Genomic DNA, 27,603 nt, shown 5'->3' on the forward strand with positions numbered 1-27,603 from the left:
TAGAAAGTTTCCCAGTCTCTCCTAAAACTCTGTCATTTTTCTCAAGGGCAAAACCAGTAACACTGCTTTTCCTCTGCCTGCAGTACCCCCAGTTTCACAAAAACACCTGTCATATGACCATATGCGATCTTCTTTGTACTTGCACACAAGTACTTTGTTTAATTCAAAATTAGGATATTCTTGTTGTCACCTATCAAAAAAAGCAATTTGCTTAAGAGAAATGTACTATTTAAAAAAAAAATAGTAATGAGCAGACTATTGTAAAGATCTACTCTTAATCTCTTAATTGTCAGTACAGAAGAACTATAAAGATGTTGAAAATGCTTCTGCTAAATTGTTTGACTTAGAAATAACCCCCAAAAATCACAAACAGACTGCCATCTCAAAACAAGTGTCCTAGAGAAAGAACAGAGAGCCTGATATTTGTAGAGGCTACAGTTCAGTGAGGGCATATACCACCTGCTTATGTTGCAGTTAAGCATCTGTAAGGACTTAAATCTGGTGTTTGTGTGAATTCCTGAATGGCCTTCTGGTTAAGGTTCTATACAGGACAGTGGGATCTGAGTTGAGTTGACTAGAACTAACTCTTACAAGAGCAAATTTCTTCAATTACTTTGTACAACAGTTCCCGACTGTAAAACAAGAACGTGGTTACAGCCGTTATCTTATCCCTTGTCTATTTGTTTAGATGATAAGACAAATCAGCCTAGGAATGATCTCCCAACATCACACACACAGAGTTCAGATTCAACATTTTAAAATAATGTCTGTAAAATACTAACATTAATGATAATTTGAAAATTAGCGCTATAAAAGATGGCTATCCATTAAGTTTTCACTGCACAAGGCTCTAAGGTACCCTACAAACTTTAACACAAACCTTAATGCCTAAATCAAGGAGAAAAAACATGAAAGTGTGCAACTTTTTTATTAGGGTAAAGGAAGATAGAAAAGCCTGTCATATCCAAATACTTGAAATACTGAAAATACTAATAATGAAAATACTTTAACAAGCATATCTGCTTCATCCCACATTTATACACATCATTAATTTTCAAACTTAAGTATTTCAGCCAAATATGGAGGCATCATTAGAGCAAATCAAAACACAATGACCAATTAGTGATTCTCTCAACTAGATGTGCCTTCCTGCAGATACATTTTCTTCAGATTTTATCCAGCATATATATATATATATATATATATATATATATATATATATATAGGTGTATTAAAAATTAAAACTTATGAATCAAAACCACTGGGAAGAATTTTTCACTATTGTTTGCTTCAGTAGTTAGGGGCCTACCAGCCATTTGTCTCATTCAAAATCACCACATTCACAACAATGTGCAGGTGAATCAAAGAAAGCAAACATGAAAGAAAGAGATACACCTATATAGCTGAGTAGTCTCAAATTGCAGCATTATTTTAGTACTCTATTTACAATTTGTGAAGATATCCAAGGAGTGTCGTTAGTGAACCTGGGTTACTAGTAGTACAAATAGCAGAGCTATTTGTACTGTTAACACAAGCCTTCCTTTATATATCATGTATTATTAAAACCACAGCTTATTAGTGGATTTGTTTACTTAATTGAATGAAATGAAATAAAAATAAGAGCAGAACTGACCTACTCAAAATAATTTTGCAGTCATAAAGTAGCTGCACAGCAGCAGCTCTGATTTATCTAAGACTGATGAAACCCTCCATTACAAGGGTAAATACTGATTCTTTGCACAGCTCACATGTTGGGCAGATGTGGAAAGGTACAACGTGCAGCAAAGACTATGTGTGTAAGCCTTGTGTAGAATAGAGCCACTGGAGTTTTATCAAATCTAGACACATAAGAGGGGCGTTTCTTGGCGTTCTGTTTGTTTGGTTTGGTTTGTTTCAAATTATATGAGTATAAATAAAATGTCTCCCTTACATGTGGGAAGTACTGTAGATTTTCCACAGAAAGGCCAAGACAAAATGAGACTCTAGCTAGCGCATGTGGTATTTTAAAAGACTTTGTAAACAGAGAAGGATAATGACCAATATTGCTTTGCCATTCTTTCCATTTGTCCTTCACTCAGACAAATAATCAGTCTTAAAGGCAAGTTAAGAAATTATAAAGGACCAGAAGTTACTGCTCAGCTTATCTGATGTCAGTATTCAGTTGCAGTGCAGAAACAGAAGGATCCTGCCTCACAGCATGGATTCCTGCAGCTAACATGCCAGTCAGTATAACTGAGTCAGAGAAGGAAGAGAAGTAGCCCTACAAAGCAGGCATAAAACTCCTCTGAGTACAGAAGTGAGCAAAAAATCAACAAAAAGTTACATCTGGATCTTGGAGTAACTCATCACTAGGAATGTACTAAAAAAATCTCTTGAATAAAAACAAAAGGAATTAAGTACTTGGAGGTGAGAATCTTTTAGATCCCATCTCTGTATCCAGTAGTAGAAAGCTAAAGATAACATTACTACAGTGTAATAACTACAGAAAATTTCTGCGCTGTTTCATGATAGTTTTCTGTCAATGTTCATCCTGTTCTCATGACAAAGGTCTTCCATAAGCCAAGTTCTGTTACTAGCTACACAGTTTACCCCTGAGGGCAACATTTGGTTTGATTACCTACTACAAATGTGTCTTTACTTCTTTTTTTTTATGATTAAGACCAGCTTCCATTACAAACCTCAGTGTATTAGAGTGCTTAATATTTGTCGAGTTGAAAGTACATAGTTTAAATATTTAAATTTTATTTGGTTTAAACATTTAAATTTTACTCCAGAAGCCTGAGAAGTTTTATGTGCTAGGAAGCATTTTTGCTTTAATATTGAAATGCACTTCATTCCTACATGAAACTTCTCGCAAAAAAGCACTCATGAGCAAACGATCTCTAAAAATACTTGATTTTTATCTTTCCTTCCTTTCCTTTTACCTTACATGAGTATTCCTGTACTAGCCACAGAATGCATTCAAGAAAAAAAACAGCCTCCCAGCAGACAAGAAATAAAGGTCTTCTGTACTTCAATATTCCTTGCATTGCTGCTGATACCTACCAAATAATTTCAGCAATAGGTAGCTCAGATACACTATATATATGACTGTAAAATGAATTACCATATATCTAATTCTTTTTTCATACATTCTGGAATGTGATGCATCACAAATGAAGCCATGCTTCTTTTGTATTAGTCTCATCGAAAGTTTTAAGTATATTTTTAGGCAGAAAAATGGATGCTTATGCAGCAACATTTTGCACTGGGTTTGGAGTCCAGAGAAACACAGGTGAAAAATAAAAGAAAGGAAAACTTTATGTTTTTATAGCATGCCAATGTATAACCATACCATTAAAAAAACACTTTCACATCTATTCCATATAATATACATCATTATATTTGGGCTAGAGATTATATCAATACTGAATCATATATAGAGAGAATATTTTCCATTACATCAATTGGAGAATGTAAAAACACTCAAACTAAACCTGTGATGCCACAAAACAAAACATATTTTCTCAATGATAACTAGCTTCTCTGTTCCTCAACCATCAGGAACAGAAGTGTTTCACCAAAAGACTCAGTACATTTGACCTCTATGAATAACATCTTTTTTTTCTCTCCAAAGCGCCCACACAGTTATGAACACTTGCAATCCTGGTCTTCAACATTGTATTTTTCAAGTGAATATTTTTAAAAACCACAACATGTAAAGCTCCCCTACAAAAGAATCTGTATTTGTAGCACAGTCTAGAATAGCACAGAACAAACCAAAATATAAGCAGATACAGCCTCAAAGTTCTGCTAAATACTATCATCTTCAACCAGTCACAGTCACATACAGCAGGCTTTTGAAGGACATATCAGGCAATTAATGCTCTATTTCTATTCATGTTTTCCATCTTTCCTCATGCATTATAGTGTATGACTGAGAGGGGATGGTACCAGTCTACTTCTTGAAAAAATCCATCCTCTCTGGTGTCCCAGATTCACAGCAAAGTTCTGGCATCCTTGCTCTAGGGTGCCATGTGGCAAAAGCAGCTGGCAGAAGAATCACAGGTTAGTTTGAGCAGGCAGCTATGTCTAGCACTTCAGATTGCATAGTGAACACAGGACATCAGCTCTCACCTAATATGCAAGTTAAAGGCACTGTCTGGGGAGAGCATGGTATAGGAAAACCACAGCAAGTCTTGTAAATTTTTGTGTGTATATGTAATGGGAATCTTCCGGCTAGCACTGTTTCTGGCTAGCACATATTATAATCTTACTTTACATTTTTCCTCAGATTTTCTAGCCCAGTTCTTACTTACCCTTTTTGTTTAGGAATGTCTTCCAATAACATGCTAAGAAAATCCTGGAAAATGAACAGAGGAGCACAGTTGGTATGTTTATGAAGCCATAACCCTCTATCTTCACTGCTAGTGAGAGATTAAAGAGAACAGGTAACAGAGTGGTACGAAAAAGGTTCATATACCCACCATGGTGATATAATGACAACAAAATGTGTATTGTTTTTTATACAATATACATTATATTGTCAGTTTTTCAACTGTTTTTCTTTTCAAGCAGGAAGTATCAACACTGAAAGAAAATGGGCTTGAAAAGTCTGCTGAGTTTTTTAACAAAATCCCATGTTCCTACTTTCATTTTATCTATAATACACACAAACTATATTTAAAACTGCTAAATCTGCAGATTTACATACAAAAGCTAAGAAACACAAAATTTAAGGGTTCTTACACTCTCTTCACTGTGCTTATGTTATTACATTGTCCTTAATTACATAACTACATAAAGCTTTTTCTTCCTCAGTGCATGTGCCTGATTAGACCTACTTCTCATTCCATGATAAAATTCACAATATTGCTGATAACCACATCACATAAGCAGCAAATTCTTCAAATAAAAGGTAGCTAGAATTTCTTTCATGGTTTTACAAAGATGATGCAATGCCAATGGAGGAGCATTACTATCATCCTCACTTATACCAGTATGATAAACCTTCTTAAGAAAGTTATACCTGACATCACCAAAAGGTTCTCTGGCACCCTGTGTTCTACACAACCTAATTTTAATGACAATCACTTTGACAGAATACACTTCTCTGAGCAATCACATAATAATAGGATTTATTAATATGAATTATTCATTTATATGGTATTTCATAAACCAATGCATCTGCTTTACTAATACTAATCTTTTTGGAGACAACGTTCATAGGCTAATTATGATCCTCACGTCAGTATACAAGCACAGGCTGACTATATTGTGCAACAATTGCTTATTGCTACTCTCTAAGGTGTTGAAGAATGATTCCTAAACGACAGAAAGCTTTTCTTTATGGACCATGCCATAACAGTCAACTAAAGATATTGTTTCTCTATCTGAGTTTGGCATTTTTAGGGAATCGAAGTATGATTGCACAATTGAACTGGTAACACAGTTAAGCCTTCCTTCTTTAGATTATAAGTGATATTCAGACTGTGTTGCAGTGGCTGCAGAATTGGCTTTTGACAAAAAGTAAATTACGCAATGCTGGGCTCAGTGCTGCTGTGGCAAGAATGCCATCATTACAATGACAGGAGCCATTTTTTTCCCAGTCACAGTGTATTGCAGACATCATGATGATGATGTGTGAAATCCCATTATTTCATATAACTACTTGTAGTTTTGCTGTATGAAAACATTACATTATTATGCATATAAACAGAGAACTACTATCTCCTTCCACTTGTGGAAGTTTTGCTGGATATACACAGTAATCTTACGTGCAAATAAAGAATATGAAAATATCATAATTAGAGTTATTTCAAAAGTGTGTGAATAGTAAACCTGAAGCAATAATCTTTCACAGTATTTGCACTGTGTGTACATTAATGCAGCTAGATTCCCTAGTTAGATTCAATCAACTTTTCATAATCAATCATACAGTGGATGGTTTTATAATTTGTACACTATACTATGAAATAAAGTATCTTTTTTGAGATTAAACCTAATCCCAAATATATATTAAAAAAAGACACCATCATTCCATACACCTTCTTAAAATTAGGATTAATCTATTATATATTATTTTAACTGTTCCAAATTCAGTCCTCCAAAACAGAGTAGGAAAGCAAATAGCTACTTGCCTCATATTAGCATGGCTTTTAACATTTGCCTATTACCAAGTCTGCATGACACATTTCATTATAGGTCTGACTTTTCAGCTGTTTGTAATTTTGCCATTTTAACCATCTGGAGTGAAATTTTACTCTCAGGCTACTTTTTCTTTGTCCACAGATTAAACAGTTCAGAAACGTCCAGGAGAAAAGTCAGAGGATCATGTAAAGGTTTTTAAGATTTGGTGCCACTTTTTTAAGATGCTTTAGTTATTTTACACTTTGAAGCAAAGACTTGTGGATGACTAAGGTAATGGTAATTAAATTCTTGATCAGACCATAAAGCAAATTATAGTTTGGGGGGTTTTTGTCTTTGTTGCAAGTAATTCAATGAATGCATAAAGAATATATGAGTTAGAAACCGCACGCTACCACAGTGCTGCAATATTAACAAACTGGTTTATATTCATATGATTAAATAATCTCACTTTCTTATATACTTCTGTTGTTCTTATCTGATTAGAGACTCTGAGGCTAGAATTATTCCTAAAAAATGTGCAGTTTGTAAGTAACACAGCTAAACTGCAAATATTCATTTGTCCCTTTTGGGTGGGAATAACAAATAATGAGCGCTCTTCTAATTTCCTGTTTATTTGGAATTCCTTCCCTATACATCCTCCTGGCTTTTGCTGACAATCCCAGACTGCACCTCCAACAACAACTTCCTATCTAGAGTAAGCAAGACTCCCCCACCATACATTCTATTATCAGGCTGCAATCATTAGCTAGACAGCTTAACAGTGTAAGCCCCAGGTGATGGAAACTCTGTCCAGCTTTAGTCAAAAGTAAATTTGTTGCCCATTATAACAGACAGAACCACAAAAAAATTAAAGTCTGCAAACAATTCAGTTTCCAAGGTATTTTTATTTCAAGACGAAATGGAACAGATCTTTTACTCTGTTAGGAGTACCAGCAACTTGCACTTCTTTCTTTTTGTTTATAGTCAAAACCACTCCAGTCATTATTTTAAAAGTTCACTCAAAGCAATCAATAACTGAATTCTCTCATAAAAAGAAAAATTGAATATTTTTTAAATCCTTCTCAAAGATTCCAGATTTGCAGATTTACTCATCTGTTGCTAACTCAACAAAAATAAAGCTACTATTAAAAATCTACTGAGTGTGCAAGCAAAATAAAGGAAAAAGGCAAACTGATTAATGTTTCAGATCTGAAGTAATTTCCTTGCACCTGCAGCTCCCATCTAGGAAAAATAGTACAAACACCACTGAAAACAAGACTAGTATTCATAACATGGGCAATTTTTCACTGTTTTACTTTCCCTCATTCCGACACTTTCTAAACCTGGGAACTCTGACAGTTATTTTGGACAAGGTGAGAGTATAGCACTATAATATTTAAACTTACCATTTGCACCTATATTTATTTTAAATCTCTTATTCATTTAAACACTGACAGCATGTTTGTTTAAGAAGTACCTTGAATAATAAACTCTGTACTAACTTTACTTCATTACTTCTGCATTTACAACTCCTGCTGTGATTCTTTATCTACCTATACCAGACCCCAACAAAAACACAATCTTAAAGATTTCTTACAAAGACAGAAAATGCATTTTAATTGGATATAGCCCTATGACATTCGCATTTTTCAGTGAACCAAAAACCAGTATGATGTTAAAGTTCTCTTCCCAGTAATTTCATTTGGAGCTGGATTTAGGCTGATAATAGACAAGGTAAAAGTACAAAAGCAAACAACAGAAGTTTTAATATCCAATGCTCTTTCTCCACCATATCAGGTAGTATTTCCAAATGAAAGAAAGTACCTTTTCTTTTTCTTTATATATATATCAAGTACATAGTTATGGACATATTGCACATACACAAATAAAAAGTAGCCTAAGAAACAAAATTTTAATTTTGCTTCAATAATTCAATAACAAAACACTGAGCAGTTTTTTTATCCAATAACCAAAATGGATGTTTCTGGGAGAAGCATTTCATCATAGGAGATTGGAGTTAGTAAGCTACAAATTGACATTTCACAGTTACACAAAGGAGAAATCTCTAGTGTATGTGCTAGCTAGCTGGCATGACTAATAGCACAGTCTGCTGAACATTTTCCAGCATTCAATCTACTGATACAACCCACCCCACATCAACCAGGAACAAGCTAACATTTTCTTAGGAAAATCTGAGCACCTTTCTTACCACCAGCTTCAAATGCTGGGCTTTTTCTTGTTTTTAGTAGTCTCATGACTTCTGTAATTTTTAAAATTCTTCCAGCTGTGTAATACTGAAGCATCATTTTAATGATTTTGGACACCCGAATGTAGACAAGGCTCATATAGTCACTGGCATTTCCCACTCTAGGCCAAATGTAACTGCTCCAGGTCTCAACAATATGGCACAGGAAACAGCTGCAACAGTGTTAACTCCCTTAATACCCTAAACATTCCTCCACTCCGCAGAAATGCTGTGTTAAGAGCTACTGCTTCGAACTTCTGGGTGATCTGACATACAGAAGAAATCACAGGTCCATAAGCCATTTGTGAGATTCCTGGGCATAACAGTGAGACTCAAAACAGTATGCGTGCAATCAAAAAATCACTGTGGCTGGAAGAAACAGCAGTGTTAGAATTAGGTTACACAAAATTAGACACCCTTACTCAGTGTTTCACTATTTATCACGGTCCTGAATATCCTCAAAAATTTCAACCATAAGACAGAATTCAGCAAAGAAGGTGGTTTCAGAAAGTCACTCATACCCCTTTCTCCTCTCTTCGCTTGCCCTTCACTGTCATCACACTGCTCTTCCAGCAATGCTAAATATTTGTTGTGTCATGGGTTTTGTTCCAGGCCTGTTTTTTACCACAATGAGTTCAGTGACCTGGTTCACAGACACCCCCATGAATGGTTGCTTTCACAGCATTACTGAAGCAATAAGCTGCACTGCTATTTGTGCAACCTGGATTCATCACCAATGACAGGATTCCTAGAACTCTGGCCTCAGAGAGCTATATAGTTTTCTAAATCAAAACAGAAGAGCCAGTTGCTACATGATTTTTACAGAAAGCCCTAGCAGGAGGCAAATTTCTACTTATAACCCTAGTTGGCTTTGTCCTTAAGAAACAGGGTGAAATTAGAAGCACTGAATGAAACAACATGCAGAGAGAGAGAAAATAAATTTAGAAGGATAATTTCTACTCTTTCAGAAACAGAGAGGAATCAGGGAAAAGACTGATCAGAACCAAAACCCATCTGCTAAAAGGTTACAGGTGATAATTCCACTATGGTAAATGACCCTACCTTCGAGATCATCAGCACCTATGAACACTGGCCTTTTGAGTATCTTTTTTAAAAAAACAAAATCCCTCATTGTTTGTATTATTGGATACTAGTAGGGTGTGATTCAAGTGTCACTGTGAAAAAAATGCTTTGCCCTCTAGCAGGTAGGAATTTTACCTATATTGCCAAATTACAATTGCTTCTCCCCTTGCAACCAGAAGTGATGATACAGGTAGCCAATCCAAAATTTTGGGTTGTTTGTTTTTCCAAAAGGTAAGCAACAAGCCCAAGCACAATACCTGAGAAAGGACGAGCTGCCCATGGAACTTAACAACAAATTTCCGTAAAGATGCAAGGTATGAGACCTCTCCTATTGTCCTTGCCAGAGATCGTAAAAGAAAATAACCCTGCAAAAAATTAAGGCAGAAGCTATGAATTTTCTGGTATCTAGAAGATGGAAGTCTGTCATACTCATAAAGCAATCTCAATAAAAATCAGCTGACAACACTCACCTTCAAGTAGTGAACCTGCATGAAGATTTTTTCTGCTTTAAGACCATATTTGACAACAGAGGCTCCAGACTCACTCAGTTCTCCTGTGCTCTCCTTTTTGGGCCTGAAATGGAAACACACTAATTAAGTTTTGGATAAGTAAGTAAAGAAATAAATCACATATTACAGGTTCTCATAGTTGAAAGCATTGTGACACCTGTGACTAGTCTTCACCATAAGTATATAAATTGACTTAGACAGTCAAACAAGTGAATTAAATAAATGAAATAAAATTCATCAGTAGGTTGGTGTAGTCTTTTTACAGCCAGCATGACCAGGTTGCATATCATTCTCCAATGCAGACACACTAAGAACAAAGAGAAACAAACAAAAAGAACATTTTAAAGGGAAGGGGAAGTTGAGGGGAAGATAGTGAAGTCACTACATTCAACTAGAAGTTTCTCTTTCTTTTTACTTGAACTTTGGCTTAACAGCTTACATGACTGTCCTTGCAAGAATAACCTCTTTCATCTGCATGCAACAGACTGCTGCAGAAGTGTTGATTTTCATCTTTACATCTGGGTTGGAAGAAAAGTAGTTCAAATTTTAAAAGAAGAAATATTTTGCATGCAGGTTTGAGGTTTACAGACAATAATGTATAGAAAAAAAATACTATTTACTGCCTGATTTAAAATGCAATACAGCATCTGTTATGCCACAGATATACAACAGGTAAGTGTGGAGGACTTTGAGGTTCTAAAGAACACAGACTGAAACTAAAGAGGAGCTATGCAAACATTTTTTTCTTCATCTGTAAGAAGTGCCTTCACAGGCATAGTACTGCAGATTGTCTAGATTTTTTTTTTCTTCCATTCAGAAAACATCCCAACTAACAGTAGTCTGAGAACAGATGCCAGTCTTAGGAGACTATCCCTGTGACTAAAACAACCTCTCCAATTCTAAAGGTGGATTTTGAAATAGCCAGTCTTTAAAAACAAATTTCTTTCCCTTCATTTCTACAGAATACAGGAAATAATGTGCCACAGCAATGCAAGATTCTTCAAACCACACTGTTCATGCAGGACCAATTCTAGGGGCTAACCCTTGTGATCAAATGTTTTTCCATATCTGTGTCCCTCTTGAAGAAAATATTCTTCCTTTTTTGTATCTATGTCACAGTTTTTAATTCCAGTTGTTTATTACAGAGTATTAAACTGGGCATTTTTTTACACATTATTATTATTATTATTATTATTATTATTATTATTGTTGTTGTTGTTGTTGTTGTTGTTATTGCCGGTGTACATAAAATCCACTATATACAAAATTTTCATGAAATGTAACTGTTTGAAATAAAATAGAGAGAAAAGAAACAGATTGAATTTTACACTGTGTTTCTAACACAGTCTTATTCCATGCTATCATTCATAAATATCTTTCCTGTAAGATCTTCCCTCAACATTGAAAGAAAAATACCAGTAACTGTTTTTTATTCTATGGCAACTCCGGTTCTTTCAGAACATGTAAATGTTGTAGACCCACTGTAGGAAAGCAGAAGTGCAGCTATTTCCCTTCTGGATCAGTCTCCTGGAAGGAAGACCTGCTGACATTCCACACATGGCTTTTCATCTTTCTCTGAATACAAAAAAGCAAAAACTGCTTCATTTCTCTCTTAATAAATAGCCCAGTCTATTAACTTTGAAAAACTGAGTTTTAGCACAGGCTACAGAATCCACACTAAATTGAAATCTCTTACATTATCACAATTATTCTAAATTAGGCAACCATACTTCCTTCCTCCTCTGGCTTTGTGCTGGTGTAGATCATAGGACTGACTAGAAAGGAGTATTGAATCTGGATTATGGTAGTGAATAATTCCATACAGAAAACATACACACGTTCCTCTGCAAAGGCTGTGTATGTATTATTGAAAATGTCTGAAAAGGAGTGCAATTATTTAGAATGTAACCCTGGTCTCTGCTATCAGTACTTCAGAACACTACTTTAAAGCAATGCTTACTGTATTTACAGAGACTGAAATTATGTTACACTGACCTGCAAAAGCTGCATCTAACCTAGTAGATAAAGCCAAGCATAAGGCTAAAGGCAAGCTGTCTCAAAATATTAAAGATGCTATCTGGAACATTTCAGATACTGGCAAGTTTCTGAATAAAGTACAAGATGCTGCTTTCTGTTTGCTGGGCAGATGAGTACATTGCACTAGTAAAAGTACAATGTATTGGGATATCCTTGGTAATTAAATGCTCTGATGTGCCAGGTGGTCATGAAAACTTATGCAGAGACTGTAAGAGACCATCTGAAAGCACATTTCCTATCAGACAGAATAAAACTCTTCAAACACAGAGAAGTCAGAAGCATTGCTTCAGGACAGAATGGACCTTACATAAGTGGAACTGAGAGACTAAATCAGAATTAGATATCAACATTGGCTCTTCCTAATGAATAACCACAAGCTGCTATTCAGCAAAAGGACCAGGAGAGAAACAAATGTTAACACCAGCTTTATTCTGCAGAACAAAATGGTCTGCTTTGCTTTCCTAAGGTGAGAGATAAGAGTTCTGGATGAGAGTGCTGACATTGATGATCACCAGCAAAATGAGTGCCAAGACATTTTTCACACATGGTTTTATCCCTGCAAATTTGTTTCAAATTCTGTTGACAGTCTCATCTTCTATGAACATGGAAGTGCCACAAACTCCTTCTTTAATGTTATGATTTGCTGGTGCTGCCCTTCAGAGCTGCTGCCTATTGAGAAGACACCAATTTCTTTCTAACCTGACCTCTTTACAGGTAGTGTATGACATGCTACTCAGTAGAACATAATACCAAATACCCATAATAATAGGAAACATCACGCTGATCATCAGTTTGCTGCATGGCTTTCACCCAACCTAAATAGGTATTCATTTGATGGATCAAAAATTGATAGCACAAGGAAGGCACAAGGTCATATTTTCAGAAGGATGAGGAAAAGAAAAAAAAAACACCAGTAAATATGTAAAAAGAGAACTTATTCATGTCCATGCCACAAATATAGTAGAAAAAATTTATATCTGACTGAAATCAGTAGGAAGTCCTAAGATGCAATCCCAAGCAACTAGAGATATCAGAGAAGAAGAAATGGCCAGAATCACAAAGTGGAATCTTGTTCCTGGCCTGAAGTGTTTATTTGAGACACATTTTTCAAATGAGAAGTTAATTTTTCCCTCTTTTGTATTAGCATTAGGAATAGAAGTAGGAACACTACTATCCAGAAGGTAAGAAAAACACTTATTATTATGTTTAAGAAATGTGAAAGTCAGTAGAAAGCTTAGTTTCATTTTCAAAACAAATAAATCTTTTTGACTTTCAAACTACAAAGGATTATGGCCCTTAGAAAAATTATTTTGAAAATTTACACCGCATAACATTTGATTCAAAGTAACAGCCATATGAATCACACAAAAGACAACAAATGTGATTCCAAAGTGTTGAAAATGGAAAACACTTATCCAGATAAGCATTGTATCCCAAGAGCCAATATATAAAAAAAAAATAACAACCTCAGCATGGAAACTGATAATTGTGTTGGCAGCAGCTGTATAGCAATGAGTGATTAAGCTTGCTTTGCTTTTTATAACTATCGTCAAATTACACACCTGAACATTTACACAACTGTGTAACTTCATTGACTCTGATTACACATAGATACACAATTCATCAATAAACATAAAGTAAAACAGATCAGTGGAAGATTACAGTTATGCAGGTGGTGAAATGCTTTTGGATTACATGAGATCTTGGAGAGGTGAAGATGATCTTGGTGAAAACTCTCTAGAGTGTCCAAATAGAGTAGAGCCTTTTAGGTTCTACTGGGCAAGCACAAGAAGAAGGGAAGACCATAAACAAATGAAAAGGCAACAGTCTTCCCAAAACATTTAAAAGTTGATAATCTAGAAGATGAGTATCAATTTATTCTTCACTTCCACCTGGTGAAAGAAATAAATCCAATCTACTTTGTTTAAAATAAACAGCATTTCAGTTGTGCATTAGGAAGCAATTTTTAACTGTTAACACTAACTGCCTTATTAAGACACTAACACAGCTTGTCTCTCTTATGAAAACTTTTTATTGGAGTCTTCTAAGAACATGTTAGTAAGATCCCACTTAGGATGGTCTGTGTGTACTGCCTTTATTTCAGAGCAGGAGAATAGACTACACAGCTGTCTGAAATCTGTCCCTGTGCTCCCATGATTTGGTCAGAAATCATGGCTAATTTGAACTAGGATTAGTAAATTCATTATTCTTGGTCAAAGACCATGAGGAGACAAGCCATAGAGGCTCAGTGGATCTTGAATTAGACAAACATTCAAGATCAAAGACTGTGGAAAATTCCTAACACACCAATCAAAACAGCCCAGATTATTAATCACTGGCAAAGGAACACTGTCTTTAGCTATCTACAAAGGAGCCTTGAGTTTAGCATCTCATACCTAAAGACCAAAAATCTATTTTAAATATAAATATTAGCAATTTCAAATTAGAAAGTAGATTTATATAGTTTATATATTACACTTTTTCCTTGTTTTTTAAAGCTTCATTCAGCTTGGCAGTTAGATACTAATATATGTGCTTGTCTTCAGCCACAGAAAATTACTGTGGCTCCCAACAGTGAACTTTTCAGGAAATGGTCTTTTATTTTTTCCCTGAATAGAAGCTTTTGTAAACTGCTTAGATATATTTCATATCAAACTAAATCCCATGGTTTCTAAAAGCTTTCTATAACAAAGGGAGAAGCAATTGCATTACAGCCAAGATGTATAACCCAGTCAGTTTAATTTGCATTTTCTTTTTTTATTAGAAGGAAATAAGGAAATGCAGTGGATTTAATCAGATGATTCTGATGTATACCTTTTGAAGGGAGAAAATGTGGAAAACAGGAGAGTGAACATACAAAAGTGATGATGATGCTATCATATTGTTACCTTAAAACTTGCAGCTCTTCTTCAGAGTTTTGCACCTCATCTCTAAGCCGGCGCCAGCGTAGTAAAGCTTTCAATTCCTGTTGCCCTTTCTTTTCATCATGTGACAGCTGCTTAGTAAACAAAAACCACAGATAACTGATTGCTGTTTCCCAACTGACAATAATAATTTGCATAACAAGAAACTTGGTTTGTTTCTCTTTAATGTGCAGAAGAGGCAGGAAACACTACCAATATCCACGATAAAAAAAATAACAGTTGCTGCTCTGAGAGATAACAGCAGCACTAGGGAAAACAAAGGCCTCACTGTGCACATCAAATCAATAGTCAGTTAAATAGTTCTGACCGAAGAGAGGGGTGGGCATGTTGTTTTCCCTTTGGTGAATGGCAAGAAATGAACTGAATATACAGTAGAAATACCTGGCATTGTGGTTGCATCCTTACTCTTCTCAAACTGAGAGCAAAGAGCTACATTGTGTCCTGGCTTCATTCCTCTTTCCTACTCATGAACATGCTCATGCTCATACTCATGAAAGCTCCCTTTATGTAGTATTAATGGACATTCCTACTTGTGAAATAAATGCCAGGTTGCCAGCTAACAAATAATTATTTTGAACATAATTATAATTTATGTTTCTCTATTCTAAGAACAGATGGGAAATTGGAGAAAGGAAAAGCAGCTAACATTACCTTGCATTATATTTTAAATCATCTTCCATTTTGATTTGAGGTACACTTGTTGGCCATTCAGTGGACAGAATCAAACAATTTTAATTAGGTGACTGGAATATTACAATATGCAGTAGGACTGTTGATTTTTCCAGTTTCAGGTATACAACAGAAATGGAAAGAACACACAGCAATCATATGATGATCAAATTTTAATAACTGAGTAGAAAATGTGTGGGAAGGTAATCATTGACAAAAAGATGATTCTATTCTCATTTGCACTGATCTCTACCTCTGTAAAGATTTGTATTCATTGTGGATCACTTTTTTTTTTTTTAAATCAAGTAAGCATGCAAATTCCAACACCCTTCTAAAATATGTTAATTCATAGCACAGGGGGTTTAATTTATATCTAATTCATATATAATTTTGATTTCCACATTAATTTTGAAGCAACATGTCATCACTTTACCTGTTGTGCCCTAGACCAAAATATATCTTCTAAAAAAGTGGCAAACCCTTCACTTATCCACTCTTCTGTCCAATCACGAGCACCAATGGCAAGTCCAAACCAAGCATGAGCAATTTCGTGGCACAGACGTGTTCCACAGAGATGGCTTCCTCCTGGCAGTACACTTTGTGACAGAAAGATGATGTGTGGGCTGCACAAGAGAAATGAGTGGCAGAATCCATTACTGATCTGTTATAATGTGTATTGAATGGACATAATAATAACAGAATGGCCCAGAGTGGATGGGACCTTGAAGATCCCCTCGCTTCAACTCTCCTGCTGTGGACAGAGACACCTTTCATTAAACCTAGTTGCTCAGAGACCCATCCAAACTGGCCTTGAATGCTTCCAGGGATGGAGCATCCACAGCTTCCCTGGGAAACCAGTTCCAGTGCCTCACCACCCTCACAGGGAAGAATTTCCTCCTTATATCCAATCTAAACCTACTGTCTTTCAGTTTGAGGCTGTTCCCCCTTGTCCTGTCACTATATGCTCTGTAAAATAGTCTCTCTCCATCTTTCTTGTAGGATCTCTTCAGGTAGGCTTTATCAGCTTCTTATTAGTGTATATATGCTAGGTCATGACTAATAGCTTGTATCTCAGGAATTTGTAGGAATTAAGTTGTACTTTATTGTTCATTGGCAGAAAAATCAAACAAAAATTCCACTATATGTTTGTATAGTATTCGGCCATCAAACAGCAGTTAATTGTAAGAAGTAACTTAAACTAAAGTTTTATATTTTTAATGTTACAAAACTGATTTATTTCAATATAAACATTTTTATATAAGCCAGGATAATAAAGTATGAGCAGTGTTAATTTTGGCAACAAGTATTTATCAGTTAAATGATCAAAGATGGAAATAAATAAAGGAGAAACATAGAAACATTTAATAAAGAAAACAAATCAGCATCCAAAAGTAAAAAGCATCATACACAGTAAAGCACATGTGTTTGTCAAAACTTCAAATAAGCTAAGAAGATACTATGTCATGATAAGAGTTGATCATTTCTGCAAATACAGATATACGAGAACATATTTACCACAACAACAGAAGTAAAAAGCAGTAAAAAGCTTTTCACAACAGCAGGGGAACAGCGCAGTCTGTCTCTACTCTGCTTTGTACTCAAGCACTGTAAGAATAAATTGTGGGGGAAAACTGCTATGAATTGTCATTCTGCTATTGAAAATACCTTGCAAGTTGCTGCATTTCCCAACTCATGTGCTACTGTAAGGCAATTTCTGCTATGCTTATAGACATTAAACACTTTAACATCTCAAAACTGATACAACTTTTGAAACTAAGTACATCTAGGAGATAAAAGTAGCAGAATTAAGCCCTCTGACTAATATGCAAGGGGTTAACAGGGCACCATGTCACGGATGGGTATAGCAAGGACAAAAACCAAATCCACCATCCACAGAGTGTTCCTGCATTAACCTACAGTATCCATGATTTGTATTTAAACTCTTTCCTCACTTTTCTCTCAACATTACAAAGGAAATAAAACACAAGCATACCTTCAAGACCAGAGGTTTTTAAGTCTAGTCTTCCAAGAATGGGAAGGGAGTCCTACGGCCTTACGACATTTCCAAGAGTCAAATATTATTCGTTAGCATTCCAAAGAGCTTCCCCACCCTTCCTATCCTTCCGCTGGAAATCTTAAAACACCCACACTTTTCTTGCAACTAGTTGAATGTCTGGAACTGGGACCATAAAATATGATACACGCTTAGATAGAAAAACATACTCAACATCTCCTTATAAAAAAATAAAAAGTAGTTACCCAGACAAGAAAGTTAATGCATTTCAATCAGACAGCATTGTAAGAAACAATGTAAGGAGTTCAAGTACTAAATGGAGGAATCAAATAACAAAAGAAAAGCAAGTAAAAATAGCTCTCCAAATCTTTGCCAAAAGCAATTCCAATTAAGAGAATGGAGGGAGAGAGAGATGGGGGAAAAGTGTGAGCACAGAAGCTGCAAAACATGGCATACCTTTTATTATAAAACCCACAATGAGAATAATAACCACAGTTTTGAGGTTATTACTTTGGTCAGTTTTAAGTGGTTGTGGCATGTGTACATTGCTACAAAGAAAAAGTGCAGAAATGACCAAGTAAATAGCATTCCTGACTTATTGATGGCAACATTTCAGCCACTTGGTTAAGCAGAACAAAAGTAATTTCATGTCTCTTAAATAGCTCACAGAACAGTATGCATTTGAAACCTATTATAGGCAAATATACAATAAAGATTGTAGTTCCTGCTTTCTCCAATCACTTAAAAAACTGAAATTCCACATTTAGACAATACTCTCTTTTACAGATAGATTACAAATCACTTCAGTAAGAAAAATGTGTATGAGTTAAATTTTGGCGAAAGAATATGAGCACAGCTTCCTACAAGGCTAAAATAAGATTATGCGCTGCAGACCTGAATTTAATTTTAGAGTCTGAGTACAGACAGCAACTTCCTTTCCTGAGAACACCTTAAATGATTTCTTTTATTTTGCTTGCCCTTAACAAACAGTACTATATCCAATTCAAACCACTGAAAAGCTTCCATTTTCCTTAAGACTAATTTTATCAAAGACCAAACATGTATCTGGAAGATGTCCAGCACCTATTAGTTTGGAAGAAATTTACGCCTACGTATTTGTTTATAACACAGATTCTCTATCTTCAATAAATATTTGAATTCCAGAAACTCTTCTCCACTAATACTTATACTAACCACATCTACCTTTTCAATATCATCTAGGATGTGCAATGTTCATAGAATTGTAGAATGGCTTGTGTCAGAAAGGACCTTAAAGATGGTGTAGCTCCAAACCCTGCTACTGTGGGCAGGAACACTTTCCACTAGACCAGGTTGCTCAGAGCCCCATCCAGACTGGTCTTGAGCACCTCCAGGGATGGGGAAACCTGTTCCAGAGCCTCACCACCCTAATAGAAAAGATTTCTTCCTAACATCTAATCTAAACCTTCTGTCTTTGAGCTTGAAGCCACTCCAGCTCATCTTGTCATTACCTGCTCTTGAAAAAGTTTTTATCCATCATTCTTATAGGCTTCCTTCAAGTACTGGAAGGCTGCAGTTAAGTCAAAAAAGCCTTCTCTTTTCCAGATTAAACAAACCCAGCTCTCTGAGCCTTTCCTCACAGGAGAGCTGCTCCATCCCTCTAACAATCTTGGCAATTCTCCTCTGGACTCACTCAAACAGGTTGATGTCCTTACTGTTGTTGGGAAAATGTTACAAATGTTATTAATTGCACATTGTTACTTAACAGCACTGCTCCTAAAATACCAAATAATTCAAGGAAGTGTCTAAGTGAAAAATAAGAGAATTTGACTGGTAATTGCAATACTCAATATATTTTTTTTCTTTATCTTTCTCTTTTTTCTTTTTTTGTTTTTTAACAAGAAGAGAAATTTGGCCTTCCTACCATCTGTTTGATTTACTAGGAACAAATTATAAGGCTTGATATCCATTTCTTTGATTCTAATTGAAAAGGAAATAAATCCATTCTTATATTAGAAATGGACAAAGATGATTCACCTCGGAAATCACATCAAGGACTGACAAGAGCTGTGCAGCTTTTAAATGCCTGTAGCAAGTAGGGTCCAAGTTTCTAAAGCAGGCCAGAACACGTAAGAAAGACGGGAAACCTCTCCCAGTTAACAAAAAAAACCAACAGCCCTACCAGTCCTCACCAGGAAGCTGGACAAGTTCCCAAGCTCCAAGAGAAAACGAAGTTAATGACTTGTTTTTTGACAAGTACACACTTGGTTACCCTTCCAAAGCAAAATAGCATTATTCTGATCAGAATCCCATGCTCATAACTTAGATACTCACATCACTTGAAGAATGAACAAGTTCCCCCTCCTAGTTAAACTGCAGTTAAGGGAAATCTCAACACTGTAACTATGGCATGAATGCACATAAAGGAAAAACTCAATCCCCAAGGGAAAGAAATTGTTTCTGGAAAAGGCCAGAGTCCTGATGTTCCAATCATTCAAATACACCCATGTAGACATCCTTAACAGATAGTCTCTTTAACAAATAAAAGGTTTCCAATGAGTCCTAAAGCTCTGAACAGTAATCTGCCCATTTGTGAAGCCAAATCTCTAGCAGCAATTTTTCAAAACTTTCTCTAGACTTATGACTTAGATCAAGTGCTGCTTTGCACAGACTCTGCAAGTGTGGTGTCTTTGGCTGCTCACACATAATCAGATGACACACACAGCACAAACCCTAGCCAAATGTATGTGCAAGAACCTAAATATGTATTTAGGATGGGAAATTAAGTTCATTTCTAACAAACTTGTTCCATTCATTTTGAAGTAGAAATCTTTCCCTGTTAACACACATATCTGCACGTACAATTTCTTACATACTTGTGGAAATAACAGAGTCAAGACTATAGTCACCTGAGAAATAATGCTTCTGAAGTCAAAAGTAGCACCAAATATCACTATTGCAGATACCACTTACATATATTTTTTTAAAATAGTATTTTGAATTTTCTACTGAGAAGAAGATGTAATCAGATAATAAATGGGTGAGACAGCTATTCTAGTTCTAAAAAAAAAAAAAAATTCCTTCTTAAATATGTAGAAGGGAGCAGGGGAAGTCCCAAGTATTTTCATAGGAATACATTAAAATTAAGATATACATTTAAACATTACTGGAATTTGGGAAAGTTAGAGAATTAAATGACAGTTCTTCACAAACAGTTCATGCAAACTCTCATCAGTTGCCTTTACCTTATGCTGGTTTTGCTTAGCCTGGTTTTTGGTAGCAGGGCGGCCAGAGAGGTGGCTCCTATGAGAAGCTGCTGAAAGTTCCCACCATGTCCACCAGAGCCAATCCCAGCTTTGGCCAGGAGCATGTCCATCTTTTGAGCCATCAGGGGATGGCTCAAAAGATGGACATGCTGCTGGCCAAAGCTGGGCCAATTAGAAAAGTTGGTAATGTCTCTGTGATGACATGGTTGAGAAGGAAATAAAAATAAAGTGAGCACGCAGTTTTTTCTTCTAGTCAAAGAGCAGGATGTGAGAACATGTGAGGGAAACAACATGGAGAGACCAAGATCAGTGGAGAAGGAGGGGCAAGAGCTGCTCCAGGAGCTGGAGCCAAGATTCCTCTGGAAGCCACAGTGAGACCATGGTAGAGGCAGCTTTGCCCCTGCAGCCCATGGGGATCCACAGGGGATGCAGAGATCCACCCACAGCCCGTGGGGATCCACGGGGGATGCAGAGATCCACCCACAGCCCGTGGGGATCCATGGGGGATGCAGAGATCCACCCACAGCCCATGGGGATCCATGGGGGATGCAGAGATCCACCCACAGCCCGTGGGGATCCATGGGGGATGCAGAGATCCACCCACAGCCCATGGGGATCCATGGGGGATGCAGACATCCACCCACAGCCCGTGGGGATCCACGGGGGATGCAGAGATCCACCCACAGCCCATGGGAATCCATGGGGGATGCAGAGATCCACCCACAGCCCGTGGGGATCCACGGGGGATGCAGAGATCCACCCACAGCCCATGGGGATCCACGGGGGATGCAGAGATCCACCCACAGCCCGTGGGGATCCACGGGGGATGCAGAGATCCACCCACAGCCCATGGGGATCCACGGGGGATTCAGAGATCCACCCACAGCCCGTGGGGATCCACAGGGGATGCAGAGATCCACCCACAGCCCGTGGAGGAGGTGCCCACACCAGAGCAGGTGATGTCTGGAAGAGGCTGTGATCCAGTGGAGACCTGGAAGAGAGAGGGTCCTGCTTCCAGGCTGGAGCAGCCTGTCCTTGGAGGACTGCACCCCGTGGAAAGAAAGAGCCATGTCTCAGCAGTTTGGGAGGACTGTGTGCCCGTGGGAGGCACTCAGGTTGCAGCAGCTTTGGCAGAATTGCTGCTCATGAGAGTGGAGCCACGCTGGAGAAGTTCATGGAGAACTGTGTCCCATGGGAGGGACCCCACAGCCTCACAGGGGAAGGACTCCTCTCCCAGAGCAGCAGAAGAAAATCTCAGTGATGAGCTGACCAAAACCCCCATGCCCTGTCTCCCTACACTGTCAGTGGGAAGGAGGGTGGGGATGGGGGAAATGGTGTTACAAGGGCTTATTTTACTTCTCATTATCCTCCTCTGACTCTGTTAGTAATAAATTCACTTCATACCCTTAAGCTAAGCCTGTTTTGCTCTTGAAATGATTTCTCCTGGCCCTTATCTCAGCTCATGAACCCCTCATTAATTTCTTTCTCTCCTGTGCCCAGCTATGGAAGGGGAGGGTGAGTGAGCAACTTCTATGGGTGCCTGGCATTTGGCCAGCTTCAAACCATGACAAAAATACATTCTACCAGTGATACAACATGATGACTGCAATATCTACATCAGACTCTGAATGTTAGCTTAATTTAATGTAGTACTTGTGCTACTGAATACAGACACAGGAACACTCAACATCCATTTTCTTACCTCTGTAATCTCCATTGGTCTAGTGTATGTTACAGTGTAGTACTGAGAGAACTACAATCTTTTTCACCTCCTCTGTTTACAGTGTACCAGAAACTCAAATATGTGTTCAGATGCAGTTGTAGAGATAAGGATCTGATAGAATACTCTACCAGAGTATATATATTTACCAGAGCACTATTCCAGAAATAATGGAAGCTAATTTTCAAAGTATTGCCTTCTTACATCATAAGGAGAAACCAAAAAGTGACAGAAGTTACAGCTGAAAGTCATTCTAGAGCAGATGACTAACGTTTTCCTCTGTAAATCATGCAGCAACACAGTAGGGCAGGCAACATAGAAAGAAAACTAACACCTGTGTTTTGGAAGGAGGATAGAAACCATCAACTCAGTACTGCAATTCAAGATCCAAATAGTAAATTTCAATCAAGTGGCTAAATAATGATCTGAACACCCAAGCAGCAGTTGCTCTGTGAGTTGGTAATCTCTCCTGTCTTGCATATTTTGCAGCCATAAACCAGACTACTGAGGATTTGTATAAACAAGGGTGAAACCTTCTCAGGAGAAACTCTACTGCTGTTCAACAGCAAAATCAGTACTTGCCATAAAATGGAAGTATTTATATAGTGAAAGGAAAAAGCTAACATGAGCCTAAGCTCAAAACCACCACACAAACAGCAAGGTTTGCAACAATTCTTCATCCTTCTCAATTATCTTCAATCCTATATTAACACCAAATCAACAACCTTAAAGAAAACATAAAAAGACAGTATTTATTTATCACATACAACTGTGACACCTTTCTATGTCTTTGGACTTACAGGTCACAATTTGTTTGATTTGTCTTCACATTATTCAGAGAGAAGATTTTATAAAGTCTCTTCAGAGACCAACACAGCTTTGTAACTTTATGGTGAATAAAAATAAATTAAGCCATATTGAAAAGATTGACAAGAGTTGGCAAATGGAATTTTTATATGCTAGGAGACCTTACTTTGCTACCACAAAAGGACCAATCATACTGACCTGAAACAAAAGGATACAGGCTTGAAGTGCTTCAAAAATTAAAGAATTTGATGCACTACCACATAATGTCTGATAAGCCTAAAGGAAGACTAGCAACCCAACTCATTCCACATAATTAAATTCTCTTAACTTTATGCTCAGTGTCAGGGGACATGAAATATAAAATGCAGAGCTGTATCTCCTAAAACAAGGTATTTATTGAGTTGCCCAATAAAATGCACACCTAGCAGACAACAAACATTTTGGAGGTTTTAATTTTTGCATCAGGCTTGCCAAAAAAGTGCCTTACTGTGTTTGATTCATTTTCTAGAACAGGGTCTGTTTTCAAGTTCCAGCTTTCTTCTATGGATCAGCTTCTCTGTCCATAATCCAAGTAAAATATACAGTGTTAACACCACAAACTGAAACTATCACTTGGAACAGAAGGGTTACAAGAATTTCCCCAGACCTGGCTATCAAGATAGGGAACACACCATGAAATAGAATCATAGAATCGTTTCTTTTGGGAATGACCTCTAAGATCATCAAGGCAAAGCATTACCCCAGCACTGCCACGTCCAACATTAAACCATGCCCCTAAGTGCCACATCCACACATCTTTTAAATACCTCCAGAGAAGGTGACTCCACCACTTCCCTGGGCATCCTGTTCCAATGCTCGGCAACCCTTTATGTGAAGAATTTTTTTTCTAATATAAACCTCCCCTGGGGAGATAAGTTGAGGACATTTCCTCTTGTCCTGTCATTTATTACTTGGGAGAAGAGAACGACCCCCATCTGGCTGCATCCTCCTCCCTCTCTGCAGTTGTAGAGAGCAAAAATTCTCCCTTGAGCCTCCTTTCCTCCAGGCTAAACAACCTCAGCTCCCTTAGCCCCTCCTCACAGGACCTGGGCTAGACTTCCTTCACCAATCTTTTTGTTCTTTTCTGGACATGCTGCAGCACCTCCATCAGTCTTTCTTAGAGTGATGGACTGAGAACTGGACACTCGAGGTGTGGCCTCAGCAGTGCACAGTACAGAGGGACAATCACACTAATTGCTGGTACAGGCCAGGATGCCATTGGCCTTGTTGGCCTTCTGGGCACACTGCTGGATCATGTTCAGTCACTGTCAGCCAGCAATCCCAGGTTCTTTTCCAACAAGCACTTCCCAGCCACTCTGCCCCAAGGCTATAGCCAAAGCTGTGGTTGCTGTAACCCAAGGGCAGGACCCAGCACTTGTCCTTGTTGAACCTCACACCACTGACCTCAGCCCACGACCCAGCCTGTCCAGACCCCTCTGCAGAGCAACTCACCCATCCAGCTTGTTGTTGTTTGCAAATGAACAATCTGGTAACAATACAACAAATTTCTTCAAACAAATATGTCTCATCCTCACTATAACACACACAGTGCACACACTGTTAGACAGTGCTAAGACAAAAACCTTTAACTGTGTTTTCACAAGAGTCACAAAACAATTCATTGATATCATGGTAATATGTCCTATCTGCTTAAAATATCCTGACTTGGAAAGTAAAGCAAGAAGGAAATAAAGAATGGTGTATTTTACATACAAACTTCAATCTGATATCTGAGCCTCAGTTATTGGCAGTAAGTTAACCCAGTTTTGTAATAAGTCCATTAGTAACTAGACATGACAGGAATAACCAGAAGTCAAGTCAAGTAAGAACTGTAGAGCTGAAGAGATTCAGCAATTGACTTGGGATGTCCCCAGGATGCCTAAAAACACCTTCAGCTCACTTCTTTTCATCTGCCACATTCTGTATGACAATATGAGAATCGCAGAGCATGGACATGCTTTTGAACTTTCCATATTTTGTTTACTAATGTCATATCTAAGCCCCAAAACATCTATTCATTCAGAAACTTTCATAATCCAAAGATTTGTGACACAGCATCAAATTGCCAGTTCTTGTAAAGAGAAGCAAACAGAGAAAATTATGAGGTGGGGGCAGAGAAGGAATTACAATTTCAAAACCTCAAGTTCCCATCAAGATTTTTTACAGATTTGTTTGAAATCTCTTTTCCAAAACAACCAAGAAGTAACACACTCTTATAAAAATCAATTACACAACACCTCCTAGTAACAAATGGCTGCAGCACCGTCAAAAATCTTACAGCCAGCTTTATAAGAGAAACACCTGAGGGGCTACAGCTTTTCATGTTGTATGTCACACGACTTTTCCATATTTAATTGATCTAGTTAACTGATTTATGCCTAAGTGCAAATAAAGTGACTTCAATCAGTATAAGCACCTGTTTCACTACTAAAAAAAAAGCAACAAAGCCAACTCTGTATTTTATGCAGCTCAGTTTTCTAACCTTCACACTTCACTTCCAACTGAACTGATGCTCAAAAAATATTGACACTGCTAACACTGAAAATAATTTGTGATACCATTTTCCACATCGCTTACTGAATATTCACAGTATAAAACTGCACTGTGTCATGGCAGACATTTCCAAACAAATCTTACAGGCTACACTAAATTTGGTTACTTGTGTTTTTCTTAAAAACCAGGTAGATTGGAAGTCAATCTACAGTACTTCAATTACTGAGCAAGAAATAAAGCTGAAGAAAATCTCTAATTCCTATTCTAATTCTTATTTTTAATTCAGAGTGCTCTGCAAAGTATCTTAGGATATGGATTTTTTCATCTTATAATTTTTGTTTGATGCAAGACAGCTGATAGAGCACAATCATGATAAAACATCTTTACTCTTGCTTATATAGGTAGCTTCACAAAAGGTCAGAGGCTGAGGAACAAATTTTGCTCATGTCTAAGGAGAGGAAAGAGGAAATGTCATAGTTCCACTGATTTCAGCAAGATATTTATATGCAGATATAATTGTAATATTTGGATAACACGATGAATTTGCTACATTCCAGATTTTATAAAAAATTTCTGAGTCCTTCCAAATATTATAAATTGGTCAAATGAAGAAACTGTTAAAAAACATAACAGTTATACTATTAACCATGTGAAAATACTTAATAACAAATAATAGTGTGGAAATTCTCCATTTGAATCATGCAATTGTATTGTTTTTTTTTTTTTAACTTAACACTAATTTATTAATTAAACCATAAAATTAATCTTACATACTTGCTGAAATTTAAAAAATCAACAGAAAATAGCAATGGACAGACATTGATGGCAATGAAATATTTTAATTGATTGTATTTCTTCTGCAAAAAGTGAGCAACAGAAAGAGATACAGATAAAGGTACTCACAGCTCATTTTCTAAATATAAAATAGTACTGTGCATGTTTTTGTTTTTTTTCTCATATGCCAAAGGGAAGCTTTAAAAAAGATTCACTTATTTTGTATTAGAAATTAATACAAAATTTGTTTCATTGACTTTTCAAACTACTCTTTGTATTCTTGCTAAAAATGATTAATATGATGAACAGTCACTAACAACATTCCTCAGCTCCAGTCTAAGTGATGACATTTTGTCAGTGATAGATGATATTAGTTGAACATGGATGGATTTCATTATTTGTAACTTTCCATCATTGTTATTACTGGAAGATCTGGACTTCCTTTTCATGAAGTTTCTGTGAGATATTAACACAGCAGAGACAAAGGGCAAATAACCAGCTATGACAAGCAATTAGACAGAAAGTAATATATATATATATATATATGCTTCACAATATTCAGTGAAAATCACTCAAGGGCCTATACATTAATGCTCTCAAAAGGTGGCATGGACAAAATAAAGAATGAGTATTTTTTTTTAACTTAATTTATACAAGTAAGATTTTACCCACAGCAGAAAACCCAAATCAATAAAAAAGAGTAAAATGGACTGCTTGTCTTTTGAATTTCCCAGGATTCTTTTCTCAGTTCAAGGCCTTGTGGTATCACTGTTTAAAGGAAATTAAATCTGCTGGAATACAGAAGTGGTTCTTATTAAATCTCTATGGGTTACAGTAAAAGTAACATCACAAATGAAAGCAAACCTAAGAAACACTCTTGTTTTTTAAGGATTCCTGTGACAAACACTTCATCTGCAGAATGAGAAAACTTCAGAT

At 36.9% G+C, this 27,603-nt stretch overlaps 1 protein-coding gene across 1 annotated transcript in view; it reads right to left on the reverse strand.

The window, feature by feature from the left end:
- The window catches only part of AOPEP (aminopeptidase O (putative)), a 167,776-nt gene that overhangs the window by 94,430 nt on the left and 45,743 nt on the right, over positions 1–27,603 (reverse strand). Inside the window, exons 5-9 of the mRNA XM_062513137.1 lie at positions 16,009–16,198; positions 14,871–14,977; positions 9,907–10,009; positions 9,694–9,801; positions 4,299–4,342 (exon numbers count right to left, since the gene is read on the reverse strand). Coding sequence (XP_062369121.1) covers positions 4,299–4,342; positions 9,694–9,801; positions 9,907–10,009; positions 14,871–14,977; positions 16,009–16,198 — 552 coding nt within the window. The remainder of the gene's footprint in view (positions 1–4,298; positions 4,343–9,693; positions 9,802–9,906; positions 10,010–14,870; positions 14,978–16,008; positions 16,199–27,603) is intronic.

This window comes from Cinclus cinclus, chromosome Z, assembly GCF_963662255.1.
Source record: "Cinclus cinclus chromosome Z, bCinCin1.1, whole genome shotgun sequence".
NCBI classification, from domain to species: Eukaryota; Metazoa; Chordata; class Aves; order Passeriformes; family Cinclidae; genus Cinclus; species Cinclus cinclus.